General features: G+C 42.8%; 1 protein-coding gene across 2 annotated transcripts in view; it reads right to left on the reverse strand.

The window, feature by feature from the left end:
- PYGL (glycogen phosphorylase L) overlaps positions 1-16,057 on the reverse strand; it is a 52,818-nt gene that overhangs the window by 12,898 nt on the left and 23,863 nt on the right. For both annotated transcript variants that reach the window (XM_081511327.1, XM_081511326.1), the window contains exons 8-20: positions 15,319-15,462; positions 14,662-14,754; positions 13,838-13,984; positions 13,331-13,494; positions 12,745-12,859; positions 11,860-11,961; positions 11,552-11,699; positions 11,389-11,447; positions 11,151-11,292; positions 8,297-8,504; positions 7,234-7,368; positions 6,728-6,794; positions 3,835-3,998 (exon numbers count right to left, since the gene is read on the reverse strand). In XM_081511327.1, coding sequence (XP_081367453.1) covers positions 3,835-3,998; positions 6,728-6,794; positions 7,234-7,368; positions 8,297-8,504; positions 11,151-11,292; positions 11,389-11,447; positions 11,552-11,699; positions 11,860-11,961; positions 12,745-12,859; positions 13,331-13,494; positions 13,838-13,984; positions 14,662-14,754; positions 15,319-15,462 — 1,688 coding nt within the window. The remainder of the gene's footprint in view (positions 1-3,834; positions 3,999-6,727; positions 6,795-7,233; positions 7,369-8,296; positions 8,505-11,150; positions 11,293-11,388; positions 11,448-11,551; positions 11,700-11,859; positions 11,962-12,744; positions 12,860-13,330; positions 13,495-13,837; positions 13,985-14,661; positions 14,755-15,318; positions 15,463-16,057) is intronic.

Consider the following 16,057-nt stretch of genomic DNA (forward strand, 5'->3'; position numbering starts at 1 on the left):
GGATGAAAGACTGTGGCCAGATGTGGATGGCCTTGCAGCCAAGATAGGAGCTGTTTGTTCTTCTAAATAGATAGAGTTCCACTCCTCACAATCTGTAACAGCAGATTTAAAGAATATTTATCTGGTGCAATTCCAGAACAGAGAGGAGGCAGGGAGACCAACTAGGAGCCCCTCACTGTGGTCTGGGCTGGAGGGGAGTTGGATCTGTAAGTTCCAAGGGGCACCCCTGGCTAGAGAGGAGTGAGGGATCACAGGAGTGGATGGACTGAGGCCCACTCTCTCCTCCCTCCTCTGGAACCTGGGATGAACGGCCAAAGGACTTCTCTCATCAGAGGAGTCCTGATCCCAGGGGTAGAAGAACCAAAGACAAAGGAAAGAGAAGACAAGAAATCTTGCCCTTAGCACTGGTAAGGGCAAAGGAAGGGAGGGAAGAGAAGCAGCGTTAGGATCTCCAGACTGCACCTGAATGTGGGTCCTGTGCTTTGTGACCCAGCCAGAAATACAGGCCAGACAGACCCCGGGGAACCACGCAGGTTCCCACAAGCAGTAGGACCACGTCCAAACTGTGAAGCAGAAGTTTGTCTTTACTGGCCTCAACCTGCATATTTTGTACCCATTTCCCTACCAAGTGTGAAAATGTGAAAGTATTAGTTCTCAGTTGTGTCTGAATCTTTGTGATGCCATGGACTGTAGCCTGCCAGGCTCCTCTGTCCATGGGATTCTCCAGGCAAGAATACTGGAGTGGGTTGCCCATTTCCCTCTCCAGGGGATCTTCCCAACCCAAGGATCGAACCTGAGTCTCCTGCTTTGGCAGGCAGATTCTTTATCACTGTGTCACCTGGGAAGCTCCATGCACTGTCTACTTTATTATGTGAGATTTCTTTTTTCTTCTTCTTGTATTTTCTCAAGTGTGAAAGTGAAAGCAACATGAATTGTTTTTAAAATCATTAAAGTTATGTTTTCCAAAAAAGTTTAGTATATTTAGAAAATCACTACACTCTATACTACTACAGTTCATAGTGAGAACCTCTAACAAATGACATAGCTTTAGGCCACATTTTAATTTTTTTCCTTTTTGAAAAACAGATTTACCGGAAACTTCCAGGATTTTTAAGGTCAATTATGGATGCCCTGAGGAAAGACAAACTAGTCTTCCCCAATGATGAAAAGTAAGTTAATCATGTAAAGATGTCCTTTATTAGATTCTGGGGGGTAATTATCAATGTGCCTTACTGAATAGGTAGATGATAATTCTTAGATGGGCAGTAGGATTTGGGGTAAAGTGTCTACACATTTTTAGTATTTGGTATTATGTTTATGTCTAATTTAATAATTTTACCAATTCAGTACTTTTCTCTGAAGTTATGAAGGGATTTGTAGTTTATGGTATTTTAGGACCCTTTAAAGGTCCTGTAGGGTCTAACCTAGCATTCCTTGGAGGAATCTCTGACTTCTAGGCCTTATTCCCCACGTAACCAAAATCCATACACCATCCAGCCAACTACCCAACAGCAAGTCCAGTGACTAGAATGTGGCAAGCTAGCTTCTCATAGTTGGAGAATATAGAGTGCTTGCAAACAGGCAGTCATTATCAGTATGTTTTCCTATTTCAACACACTTGAGGAATCTGACATCCTGAGGAGCAGCGGTGAGTCACTGTGGCAGGGGTGGCTGGTGTCAGAATTTGGGAGGTGCCAAGGAAGGGCTTTTGCCATTCTTCATGTCATGGCCTTTTTGAATTGCCAAATAGGAAGTTGACCAGGAAGCTAGTCAAACCTGTTAACATCGCATGTCCATCCTGTACATTTATGGGGAAGTGTAAATAAATTGCTACAAAGAGTTCTCTTTGGTCTTGTGGTAGTTCTTATTATTTTTTGGTTTTGTTAATTTTTTTTATTTTAATTAAAACATTCCACATATTATGAAATAAGGTAGACTAAGAAAAAAGTGAAGTTGTTTTAATTCTGTACAAATTCAGTTTTTGTTATTTTCAAAAATCACATAAGAATAAATTAAATACCTAATTAAATTATATGAGTAAATAGAAGAATCTTGGCTAGAAGAAAAATGTCATTATATGAAGCTTATTATATATGAAGTTGTTATTCCTGGGATGGACAGAAAGAGTGTCTTTTATTTTGGGTGAACCTCATGTTTTGCTAAAGCCTGAACTTAGAAGAGGAGAAATCTCAATATATTTCTTGAACTGAATCCTTTTCTTCCACTTGTTCCTAGTGTCAAATTCCTGTCTTCTCCCCTTCTCATCATACATGGTGAGGATGACAAAACGGTACCTTTGGAATTTGGAAAAAAGGTATACTAAGCTCAGTGGCTGATGGAAACATACTAATTTCGCCATTTTCTCAGCCAGCCAAACTTTGGTTAGTGCCAAAAGAAAGGTCTCTGACATTATAAGGGATTCTGTGCACCCTGAGTTGCTGTGCTGCCTGGTGTATACAATAAGTATCAGTGTGCTATGCTGTTCAGCTCAAAGGAGTGTTTGTGGGGGATCCTGCTTCCTCATCTGGGGTCTGGATCAGCAAATGTAGAGAAGATCTCAGAATGCTCTGGGAACTTCCGGGCAGTCTTTCCTGCAGTGGCTCTAAAAATAGGGATGCTGTTCCTTTTCTTTTAAACAAATAGTGGGGGTCCACTGCAATTCCTTGTTCCCCTGCAGGGAGGTATGGGCAGGGGTATGATGAGGTCTTGTCACTGTTCTATGTGCTGTGCAGCTGTCCTTCCTTGGTTGTAGAGGCAGCCACTCAGAGATATAGAGGGTGCCACATCGCCAATTGAATGGAACAAACTCCCTAAGACAGTTTTTTCTGTACCCTTTCAGGACATTTAGACTAGAAAAACAAAACAACAGCTTCAAGGATCAGCCTTTGAGTCCTTGTCTTTCTGCCCCTTGCAGCTCTATGAAATTGCCCACAGCGCATATAGGAACAAAGAGAGGGTGAAAATGGTGATCTTTCCTCCTGGCTTCCGACACAACTCCCTTTGTAAAAGCTCTGCACTGTTACATACCGTGAGGTAAGAGTTGCTTTGCTAAATGCAGTGAGGGCTGCTCTGGCTTACTTAGACCATGGTGGGGAAGGCATGTAAAATCATCGAGGTCTTTTTCCTGCAGAGATTTCCTGAGCCAGCAGTGGGCATGAAGTCTGAGAACAGCAGAGAACGAAGACTTGGTCTGGACACCAGCTGTGATGTGAACTTTTTATGTAAAACTGTATTGGGCTGCTTGAGTGAGCTGAACTTACTGACATTTTTACAAGTCACCTGCCATTTTAGTAAGGAAAAGAAAGCATGGATGTTGGGCATTATGGAATGTTCTCGTTTATCTTATCATAGTCTCTTTTGGGGAACATGCAGGAACATCACCGTGGAGAATGAGAATTTGGTAAAAATTTGATCCCATCTGAAAATGTACAGTTACCCACATTCTGAGGATATTTGTGGATAAGGTGGTCTTTGATTTGGACCTAGACAGCAGTATAAGAAAGATGCTCTAATAGTTAAATAATTTGTATTTCAGTTTAGTTAATTTAAAATGCATTAAAAAGCTCCAAGCTGTTTTCTAGCCTTCTGAATAGCACTGGGGAAAGTCCTAGTCTGCTCCCCAATCTGCTACAAAATAGAGAGATTTGGGACTCATATAGCCTTTGGGAAGTGACACTTTATTACCCCTAGTAGAGTCATACACTTTCCCTCCCAATTTCCAGAGATACTTAACAAGATTATTATTTAACAAAATGAAACAAAATCAAAGAATGTTGTAAAAATGTTCAAGTCCAGTAAGAAGCTATTTTTTTCTCAGGACATTTTATGACTTACTTTCCATTGGCCCCCGCGCTGGGTTCACTGGACAGGGAAATCTTTATGTCAGAAGGCTCCATGTTCCAGATGTCCCGGGCATACTCCTTAATTGTTCGGTCACTGGAGAATTTCCCCGAGGCGGCTATATTTTTGAGGACCATGATGTTCCAGGCCTTTGGATTCTGTAAATGACACATGCATCTAAGGCCCAGGGCCTGAGTGCACACCAAGCTGTATGACAGACATCAGGCCAAGCACATCCAAGTATAATTCAGAGGGAAAGTGACAGGAGTAAACTGTAATGAATCATAAGGACATTTGTCTCAGTTGGGAGCTGGATAGGCAGCCTGTGCTATTCTATTTAAGATTGTTGTGCTGTGCTAAGTTGCTTCAGCCATGTCCAACTCTTTGCAACCCTATGGACCATAGCCTGCCAGGCTCCTTTGTCCATGGGGCTCTCCAGGCAAGAATACTGGAGTGGGTCGCCATGCCCTCTAGGGTATTTAAGATTATATTTCTCTAAAATGAAAAAGAAAGTATTTTTCGCTCTCAGAGAAACCTTAATTGGTAATTTCTGCCATAGTTACAATGTTCTGGCATGTAAGCTGTATTTCCCATCTTCATTTTGAATGAAGATATCTCAGTTTCCTTTAAACTACAGGGGAAAGGAAGGGACTAACTTCCATTGTCTGCTAGATGCCATATAAGAAATTTACCCTGTGGCTCATGGTCAGAGTTCAAGAAACACTACTTTAGAATGTTAGCTGTCACACAGGCAAACAATCCCATAGGAGACTTCATTCAACGACTTCTCTTTCCTTATTTTTTTCTGAAGGTAGATACTCCAATAGGTTTACACTGAATCCCAGATACTCCCCTGGGGTTTGAAAACAGGACCAATTAAGGTTTTATCTTAAATAAAAATATATGACTATATATCTAAATAAAATACATCTCTTTCATAATTTTATGTAAAAAAATAGAAGCTATTTATTTTATAGGCTCGTGATTTTGTAAAGGACTCAAAGAAGGAGTTGGATGGCAATGACTAGAATATTATTTGAAAAAGACAGCAATGCATTAAAAGCATTTAAAACAAAAACTAAAGCTGTGAGTCTGAAATTATTCACACTTTGGAAACTTACTAAAATAAGAAGAGAATAAAAGCTTCCTTTTTTCATGTTCTTTATTTAAGGGGATAATGACTAGACTTTCCAACCACATGGGCCATGTTTTCTATGCCTCAACAGTGCAATTATTGATAAGAGTAAAAGCTGCAATTTGCACTAATGAAGAAGAAAGGTGGAGGGAATGCTGGGCCTCGAGGTGGGCATCCTGTGGATCAGGGCCATCATTTTAACAGAAGGGACTACTGTGCAAAACCCACATTCACATTTGTGCTTGCGCTCACGTATATTTTCCTTTCCTGCTCTGTTTCACTTCTACTTCTTTTCCTCTACATTCTTTCCACACACAAGCATGGGTTGAGGGCAAGAGGAAGAAGCTGGAGGTGGCCATTTTCCTTCCTCTGTCTTTTTATTCTCAGAGGCCGTGTGTGGCTGCTTTCTCCAGTGTTCTGGAAGCAGGAAGTGAGCTCCTCCACTTAACTCCAGCACTGCCTCTGCTTGGGCAGCATGTAAAATTGGCTTATATATGCTTTAGGGGGACTGGGATATGCTGTAAAACAGCACGGGGCTTGACTGATCCTATTTTAACACCCCAGTGGGATATCTGGGATGACTGTAGGAACCACCTTGTCACCTGGCTTTGGAAAAGAAATAGAAATGTCAGTGAAGTAGGTTTCTGTTGTAAGTAGTTGCTGATATGTCCAAAGGGCAGGAGGTGGAGATTGTGTAAATTTCCATGGTTCTGCTATATAATGGCTTTCTAGCTGGGAAGCAGAAATGGGGACTGTGTGGGCAAGAAGCCAGCACTGGAGTCTTGGCACAGGGTCAGCTTCCTCCTGTACCTATTCTTCTACGGTTTCTGCACTTCACTAAAAGTCTTTCCTATCAGAGATGATCACCTTTCCATATATTTACCAAATTTACCTAGAGGGTTGGGCTATTTGGTAAAGATGCATGATTTTGCATATGGAGGGTTCCTCAAATGGCTCTAGCCTTTTTCTCTTTTCTTTCCCTTCCTCCCTCCATCTCTCTCTCTCTCTTCCTTAGTATAGTCTTTGTTTCATTCCTTTTGTTTTTTAAATTCAAATATGAAACCCCCCTCTTTCTGTACATTTATATTCTGTTCCTATAGCACCACTCCATGGATAGTCCAGGAGAGGTACTTATTTTGCAACTTTCAGATACCCTATAGTATTCTAAGGCTCAGTCTAAGAATCCCTTTAGCAGATTTTTCAAACGCTGATGGTAATTCTACCCACTACTGGGTCAGAATCCCTCAGAGGGCAGTGGGCATCTGTACTTTGAAAAAACTGCCTGGTGACTCTGATGTGCTTCCGTTGAAGGGCCCTGGCACCAAGCAGGCCCCTTGGGGGGCCATGGCTTTGTCCCTGCTGGGTCTCAGTGCTCAGAATGGGGCCTGCTATGGAGGAGGCACTGGTGTCTCTCTGCTGAATCAATGAGTGTGTAAAGTGAGTATTTAACTTGGCTTTATACTCTTTAGTTTCTAGGACATGCTTGCTACATGCTGGGTGCTCAATAAATACTGAATAATTTGTGACTTCTTATTTGGATATTAAAAAAATTTACAACTGCTACTGAAATGTCAAATCCCAACCTTTGCCTGAACTTGGGAACAGTCCAGTTTTTATCTGAAAAACCTACATTGCTTCCTCATTTCCCTTTTTTGATTGGTTAGTGGGGCCCTGTTATTTAGAAAAAGAAACTAAAATTTTAATGAACGGTAGTAAACTGGCATCATTTCTAAGTCTCAGCCATGAACTCACCATGTACAGCTGGCTGACTTTTTCTTGACATTTGACGTAGGCTTCATAGTCTGCAAAAACTTTAAACCTGTTTTTGTGATTAAAAGGAAAAAACAAAGCATCAAAAAGCTTCATTAACAGATGTGTGTTCAGATCCCATTTAAAATTCTCTTTTGCTTAATGACAGGCATGGCTGGCTTACCAGTCTGATATTTCTATTCGTAAGGGTTTCAACCAGCCCTCAACCTTTCTATGGGTCTTTCCACAAGTAAGAATGTTATCACATGGATGCATTTGAAAACTGGGTACACCAGAGGAAGGAGAAAAGGAATACCAGATTTGTGGATCTTATTCTTAAGTCTTCCTAGCATTGTTAGTGGAGAATACCTACTTTTTCTTTCTAACCCTAAGTTAGCTTACCAGATTGCAGATCTATGCTAATCTACATGCTTATGTTATAGTTGATTTAAGATATTCTCATCCTTTTTCCATGGCCCAAGTATCACCATCTTCTTGTGGGAACTCACCTGTCATGATAAAACAGCATGTTGACTAAGTCTTTGAAGAGGTCAGGCTGCTTGGGAGAAAAAAAGCCCTTGTCAATTTGATCAATGGCCAGCTTCAGCTCTGGAAGTGCCTCATAATATTCTTTTGCCTCATACCTGTGGGGTAGGGGGTGGGGAGATAATAAGAAAAAGTTCTGTTAGGGTTTGTGATTAACAGCACACTGGATGGTACATTAGTTGTGGAAAAGGCATTCAAAAATACTGGTATTTATAGTCATCACAGAGTTCAACAGGAGTATAAGTATAAATAATATTTAACTAGACCCTGATATTCCTCCTCCCACACTAAATTTGATTAGTTCCTTGTAACCAAGACACTAAGGACAGTAGATAATAAAAATCCTAGTCACAGAGCAATAGTCTAATCTGGTAAATACAGTAAAATTCATTTCAAACAGACTTTATGACTCTAAACAAGCATCATACTGGTGCTTTTTGGACCCACAGATCCCCAGATATGTTGCTACTGGGCAAAAGTTTACTTCCAAGGTCTGGGAAGTATATTTGACCTCCTCCAAATTTTATGATTCCTGTGGTTCCTTTGAGTGGCACTCTTTCTTTACTTCTCATTTGAATACAGGTTAATAAACTTATCCAGATACTTAGTGGAACAAGTATTCTGGGTGCTTCTATACAACCAGGCCTATTCTCTACTGCCTTTTAGTCCATCTCTTAGAGACCTTAAAGGAACACTAGATGCTTAAATTATAGGGAAAACTTCAATTACACACTGGTTCAGTTTTTTGATCAAAGTAAAAATCACAAATGAGGGAGAAGTGAATAGCTCATGAGACCAGCTCTGCGACAGCTGATAGCAAATAGCAAGGAGCCCAGGTACCTGTGCCCAAGCTCCTTTAGCTTTCACATGCTGGTCAAAGACTTAATCTGCAATCAGGAGGGTCCCCTGACTCATAGGAGATGTTTTGCTGCCATGTCCCATGTGCCCCAGCTTGATGGGACACCTGGAGGGGGGAGGCAGCCTCCTGGGGGGATACATGCTCAGCAAGCAGGACTGGTCCCTCACCCTTTCTTGTCCAAAGCAGCCACGTCCTCTACTCTCATGCCGAAGATGAACAGGTTCTCTTCCCCGGCTTCCTCGGCCATTTCCACGTTGGCCCCATCCATGGTCCCGATGGTCAGGGCCCCATTCAGCATGAACTTCATGTTGCCTGTCCCTGAGGCTTCGGTGCCTGCAGTGGAAATCTGCTCCGACAGATCTGTGGCTGGAATGACTGCAAGCAAGGCGTTAGTGATAGAATGAGTGGTTCTGTCTCTCTGGATCTGCTTATATGGTATCTAAGCATCCCTCTAGCTGGTCTGTTTTGATCATTAAAGTAGTACATGCACATCAAGATAAATATTCAAATGGTGTAGTATGGATCTCATTCTTCCTCTTGACTCTAGCAACCACTCTTGCCCACTTCTGATGTGTTATCTTGGTGGTTATGGCCACAGTGCTAAAAAGGTATATGCTTATATTGTACTACCAGTCCATGGGGTCACAAAGAGTCAGACACAACTGAGTGACTAACACACTTTCACATTGACTCTCTGCTACAGAAGTTGACACTACTGAGAAATAAAATTCTAATTTCTGGCAAGACAAGAAAAAGTTAAACAAGAAAAAATTTTTTCTGCCTTTTGGTCTCCTCTCTCCCGTCTACTGGGCATTGTGTATCTTGGGTTATGCATGGACCAAACCTCCCCATCAGCAGAAATATCCCCATAGAATGTAAATTGATACAGCCACTATGGAAGACAGTATGGAGATTTCTTAACAAACTAGGACTAAAACCACCATATGACCCAGCAGTCCCACTCCTAGGCATATACCCTGAGGAAACCAAAACTGAAAAAGACACACGTACCCCAATGTTCATTGCAGCACTATTTACAATTGTTAGAACATGGAAGCAACCCAGATGTCCATTGACAGATGAATAGATAAAGAAGTTATGGTACATATACACAATGGAGTATAACTCAGCCATAAAAAGGAACACATTTGAGTCAGTTCTAATGAGGTGGATGAACCTAGAGCCTATTATACAGAGTGAAGTAAGTCAGAAAGAGAAAGATAAATATCATATACTAATGCCTATATATAGAATCTTGAAAGATGGTTCTGATGAATTTATTTGCAGGGCAGCAATGGAGAAAGAGACATAGAGAACAGACCTATGGACATGGGGAGAGGGGAGGAGAGGGTGAGATGTATGGAGAGAGTAACATGGAAACTTACGTTACCACATGTAAAATAGATAGCCAATGGGAATTTGCTGTATGTCTCAAGAAACTCAAACAGGGGCTCTGTGACAATCTAGAAGGGTGGGATGGGGAAGGAGGGGGGAGGGAGGTTCATGAGGGAGGGAACATGGGTGTACCTATGGCTGATTCTTGTTGATATATGACAGAAAACTACAAAATTCTGTAAAGCAAATGTCCTTCAATTAAAAAAATAAATAAATAAAAAAAGAAATATCCTCATAAAGAGCAACATGCTCCTAGCACCAACAAGACAGCTCCTTAAAAGATAACATTTCTTCTTGATCTTGTTAGGACATGATGACCTACTACTTTGTACTTGGCAGATCTGGATTGTGTAAACCATCAATAATATGGCATTTAGTGTGGAGCTCTGTCTCAAAAAAAATTTATAGAACTGCTTTGACTTCTAATGGGTGGAACAGTTCTCAGAGCTTTCTGATCTGCAGTTCCTGGGTTATAATCCTAAATTTGGCTTGAATAAAATTTTCCATTTCTTTCTTAGATTGATTGATTAATTTTTTCGTCAACCCTATACTTCTCTTCTCCCCCTTCTTCCATTCAGCTTCTGTTATTGTTTTATTTCTTCTATTTGATAACTTTATAAAATGAATATTGAAACTTCTCTTTATTGAGCGTTAAAATTCAGAATCTCTCCTTTAGCATCTGAGGAAACTGGATTGTGTCATGCCTGCTACTTCTTATCACCTTCCTTCCACTTTGACTGCAGGGAAATAAGCCACAGGCAATGGAGGCCTCTGTTGCCTGTGGCTTGATTCACACAGAAATACTGCTTGCAGCATCCTCCCCACCCCACCCAATACAAAGCACAGGGCTTTGAGAGCTTATTTGTGGATTAGATATATCTTCATTTGCATCCATAAGAATCTGGCTCTTTGTTCTTTATGCATACAGTTCTTAAATTGTAACATCAGAGGACCTAAAAACACCTCAAAAAGAGAAAGGTCCTTTTTCAATTTGGGAAAAGGGTAAACACACAGTTGGCACCTGCCTGTGGATGATGCTTCGTGATGCAAACAAGTAAAGGTCTCAGTGGAAGAGAAAGGGATGCTGGCTTCTTGCCAGTCGGGCTGTCCCCTGGTGGGGATGCCATGCTTGCTCTGAGTGCCTATCTGAGGCACACCTAAACCTAGGGCTTTGGCAGCCTGACATGTGTCCTCATTCCCTGCTGCCACTTGAACAAATGACAGCCCTTCTTTCCAAGAAGTTACCAGAACAATACCGGGGGACTAGGGAATTGGTGTTCTACTGCAAAACAGGGGCTGGGAACTGAAGATCTCTTTTTTCTTTTGTAGAGCACAGTCTGTACTTTATCAAAACCTCAGGGCCACCTCCTCCAGCACCCAGCTTTGACCAGCAGGGAATAAAAATGTGCTTGCAAATGTAACCTCTGATGTGGACTCTGGGTACACTCACCTCAGTGTCAACTGGGCCACCTTAAACATTCTTAGCCCAGGGTTTTATTCTGCCTAAGAGTGGCACCTTCTATCCTAAGTCACGGGCTCCCGAGGCCAGCGGCTCCATTTTCCTGTAGTATGTAATCCATCCCTAGACTGAGGCCTAGCCCCCATGGTTCGTGAGGACCACACTACCTTTTTCTGCAAGAGACACTCTGTAGTTCTCCAGGAAGATGAGTTTCAACTTGCTTCCAACCACAGGGTCATGGTTCACCACCTCTGCCACTGATGTGATCAGTTTTATGATAAGTTTGGCCATGTAGTATCCGGGGGCAGCCTTGGGGAAGAGTGTGGACATGAGAGAAGGCAGGCATGAGGAGAAACGGCAAGAGAGGAGAGCCCCCAAGTCCCCGGGGAAGAGAATCAAACTTACTTTGCCACCGATTATAACTGTTCTGGGCACGAATAGCTTCTTTGGGTCTTTCTTAATGCCTGAAAAAGATGGAGATAGGGGATGGAACCAATGACGGTGGACAGCAGGGGTGCTGAGACCTGCACCTCTCGGGGGCTGGCTGGGGGCTGCAAGGCCGACTCACGGTTGTACATGGTGACCACGTGCAGGCAGTTCAGGAGCTGTCGCTTGTACTCATGGATACGCTTCACCTGCACGTCGAACATGGAGGACGGGTTTATCTTCACCTTGTACTCCTTCTCCAGGAACTGAGAAAACTTCAGCTTGTTCTCCTGTTGAGACAGAGCATGGGGTCAGAGCCTTTGAGACTCAGAAGGAACCGGTGCAGGGGTGGGTGGTGGTGGTGGTGATGGTGGCGGTCTGTTTTTAAACACTGGAGCATAAACCCTCCAAGGCAGCGCCCAGGAAAGAATCCGTGTGGGGAAGCCTCACCTGCTTCACGTTGGAGATCTCGCGGAGGAAGATGTCATCACCCAGGAAGCTGTTCAGCTTCGTCAGCTGGCTCAAGTCCTTCACATAGTCCTCCCCGATTTTCTTTCAGTTTAAAGCAAATGTGACTTTAATCAGAGAGGGCTGTCAAACCCACATGAGCAGTTTTGTCCATCTGTGGTGGGTGCTCACATTCCTAAAACACATCTACACCCCACAGCACAGAGAAAGGCTTCACTCACAGAAGATGCTAGAAATGCTGGGTGGGAAGAACACTGGCTAGTACCTCACACGTAGTTTCAGTGGTTTTGTTGTTTACTCACTCAGTTGCGTCTGACTCTTTGCAGACCCCATGGACTGTAGTCTGCCAGGCTTCTCTGTCCATGGGATTTCCCAGGCAAGAAAACTGGAGTGGGGTGCTATTTCTCCTTCAGGGGAACCTCCTGACCCAGGGATGGAAACCATATCTCCTGCATTGGCAGGTGGTTTTTGCTGCTGAGCCACTGGGAAAGCCCATTAGTTTCAGTGGTACTAAGTGTTAAAAACAGAAAATCTACAGAAAAGGGTGACAAAAACTCAGGTTCTGCTAGTCATTTATATGATCTTTGTTATCCTCTTTTATTAAGTAGGGGTACCACCTGTGTGTCATATGAGTACTGTTAACCTGGACTAGCTACATAATGTGTGGGGCTTCCTTTTCTGAAATTAAGAATTTTAAGATGGCTACAGCAGAAAATGAAACCAAGCACGGTGCACGTGGGGCTGCACAAGTTGCTGGCTTGTGCCTGAAGCCAGCCCTGCTGCAGACTGGCTTAGCAAATTGTAAGTGTGCTCCCTGCCTCCCACATTCCAGTCATGCCCGGCTTCCCCTCAGCACTCCCTGGTTACCTCTGCTATTAACTCTGCCAGCCCCGGGTTGCAGAGTAAGAGCCAGCGCCTTGGAGTGATCCCATTGGTTTTATTCTGAAACTTGTTTGGTTCTAGCTCACTGAAGTCCTTGAATCTGGGGACGGAAGAGACACATCACTGAACTTGGCTGGAATGGCAGGTTCTTGCATGCTGGATGAAGCTCAGAGTTACATTCAAGAAGCAGGCTGTAGGCTTAGAAAGATTAAACAAAAGTGTAGGGAGGGGCTGACAGCAGCTATGGCTGTCATTCTAAAAAGAAATCCATTTGCAATTCAAAATAAAGACAAGAAAAAAATCTAAATCACCCCCATATGATTTCCTGGCACTGATATATATATCAGACTTTTGAGCAGAATAGTTTTTTTTTTTTGCTCCTAAATCTAGAATTAAGATGGTTAAGAGAGGAAGGTCTTTTCCTTTTAGAGAAGCGTTCTTTGTATAGAAAAAAAACACTTTTAAATATTTAATGGGGCCTTTCCTCATCTCCAGCGGTAGCCCTGCCTTTACTAGAGCTGTTCCGTTAATGAGCAATGTTAGACCCACTGCGACAGGGACAGAGGCTCACACTTGGGTCTTCACGATGTCCGAGTGGATTTTAGCCACGCCGTTCACAGCATGGGAGCCCACAATGCAGAGATGGGCCATGTTGATCCTTTTGCCTCCTTCCTCTTCTATCAGAGACATCCTTCTCAGACGGTCCACATCTTTAGGAAACAAGGCAGCAATTTTCTATGCAAAGGAAGAGAAAGGCCTTACTGATCACTCAGATTGCTGACAACCCTGGGGTAACATCATTCACTTCTCAACCAAAACCTTCCATGGAGTAAATATAAAACTTCACTCCCACAGAGAGGCGCTGGCATATTAGCCCTGGGGAGATGCCATCCCTCCACTTCACAATATTTTCAAAAAGGTATTGTTAACAGAGCCCCACCCAGACTTGAATGCTTTTGATGTATCAATGACAGAAAGATGTTTAGGCGCAAGCTTGGTAAGAGGGAAGACTGCAGCTACCCTTAACATCTCTAGACCTCCTTCTCCAAAGGGTTATGAATCTGTCAAAGTGACTTACATCTAAGTGCTTCTGATTTATCTCGTAAATGATTTGCAAATGTCGAGGAAGCAACTTCTCCACCAGCTCTACAGGCCAGCGCTCCAGGGCTTCTGGGAGCACCGTATGGTTGGTGTAGGCGAAGGTCTTCTGGGTGATCTCCCATGCCTGGGGGACAGGAGGTAGGGTTGTGTGTGTCAGCTGCTTCCCTCTGCAGAGGCTGCCCATAGGTGCACCCCATCCCTCAGGCCAAACATTTCCTCAACTCTGGCCTGTCTGCAACAGGACAATTCTATCTGCAAGTATACTGTTAGTAGGTTCCTGAATGGTATAGGTAGTGGGAACATGTTTTCTTGGGGGTGGAAAAAAAAACAAAAAAAGCAGCAAAACTGTCCGATAAAACTTAAGACAGCATGCTGATAAATCTTCTCTATTATCCTAACTTGTCTTTTGTTTATTAAATAAACAAAATTTGAGGAATAAAGCTTAAGTAATGTTCTGAGAAAGTACAAAGTATGATTAAATTCAATGGGGACACTTTCAATTAGCTCTAATCTGAGGCTAGAGAGTTTAATTTAGAATCCTTTCAGACACAGAAATAGGAAACACAATATAAGCCTTGATATAGCTACTGAGCTGTGTCCCATTAGGAAGGTGTTTATTTCTTAGTCTTACTCGCTCCAAGAACTGAGAAATGTCAGCACCAGTGCAAAGTTCACCTTTCATTGTTGTAAGTTACCAATAGTGACTTATTTAAAAAAACTGTAAAAAGGAGCTTTTGGCAAAATCTCTCAATCACAGATATTCTGGTCACTCAAAAGAAAAAAAAGCCAAACTCTCCAGACCTTGGACCAGGGCAGTTTTTCAATATCCACAAAAATCCTCATCAGCTCAGGAATGGCAAGTGCAGGGTGGGTGTCATTCAGCTGGATGGCAACCTACATGGGGAAAGGAGAGCAACATGAAGGTGGCCAGTGGCCCATCCGTGGCTTCCTTGTCCTCATCCATAGCTCACACATGCACCAAACAAGACACCTACCTTTCATGGAATGCTTTAAGGACACTGTAGCTATGCAACTTTTTGAAAAATTGAAGTTGATTTAAAATACTGTGTCAGTTTCAAGTGTACACAGCATAGTGATTCAGTTATATATATATATGTGTATATATATATATATATATATTTGTGAGTGTGTGTATATTCAGATTATTTTCCTTTACAGGTTCTTACAAGCTATTAAGTAATTTCCCCATGCAATAAAGTAAATCCTTGTAGCTTATCTGTTTTATGTATAGTAGTGTATATCTGTTAATCCCGTAGTCCTGGTTTGTCTCCTCCCACCCACTTTGGTAACCATAAGTTTGTTTTCTATGTCTGTGAGTCTGTTCTGTTTTGTATACAGATACTCAGATTTTTTAGCACTGAGACAGCTGATGAGTAAATCTGACGGAAGTCCTGATCCTCTCAGTGGTTCCCACCTGCATTCAGACTGAGTACTTGCCTGATCTGGGAAGGCATCAAACGCAGTTTCAGCGCTATTGCTGGAGTCAAACTTGGAGGCTTTGAAACGTCGGATGACATCTTGCAAGGTAGCAGCCACCGCAAAATACTCCTGCTTCAATCTTAGCTCCTTCCCTTCAAAAAACTTCAAGCCAGAGAGATTGAGTGAGAGGGTTCACACTAGGAGTGGCCAAAACATGACCGGTGTCGCCTGCCCAGGGGCCTATAACATCTATGGGATGTCTGGTGGAAGACGGCAGGTTGAAGGCCAAGCATTAGCTTCCTGGAGCTCCATGAAAATGACAGTAAAGGATTTTAGAAAGACATACTGATAAAGGATGAAGGGAATGGAGAGAAGACAACAGTAACAACTTTTTAGAAGCTGAAAAACAGGTGGATAAATGGTAATTGAACCAGAAGATGCAGGAAAGCTGACTCTTGACCTAGTGGGGAAAAGCCAAAGGAACAGCCCAGTGTATACACCAAAGCTCCCAAAAGGCCCAGGAACTGTCAGCATTGTGTGCCTTGAGGGATGAAGGGATGATAGGGATGAAGAGGGGGTAAAAAGTTAGTTGAGAGTCTAAGAAGCAGTTGGCCTCAGGCCTCATCTCCAGTTCCCTCAAATGAACAACCTCCTTTGCCAGCTCAGGCAGAAGGTGGAGATCTATTCCCTGGAGATGGATAAGCAGGTGCAGGTGGAGGCAGGGGTACCATCCCACACTAAAGGGGGAAGAGGGTTC

This window comes from Giraffa tippelskirchi, chromosome 7, assembly GCF_054371585.1.
Source record: "Giraffa tippelskirchi isolate mGirTip1 chromosome 7, T2T-mGirTip1v1.2.pri, whole genome shotgun sequence".
NCBI lineage: Eukaryota > Metazoa > Chordata > Mammalia > Artiodactyla > Giraffidae > Giraffa > Giraffa tippelskirchi.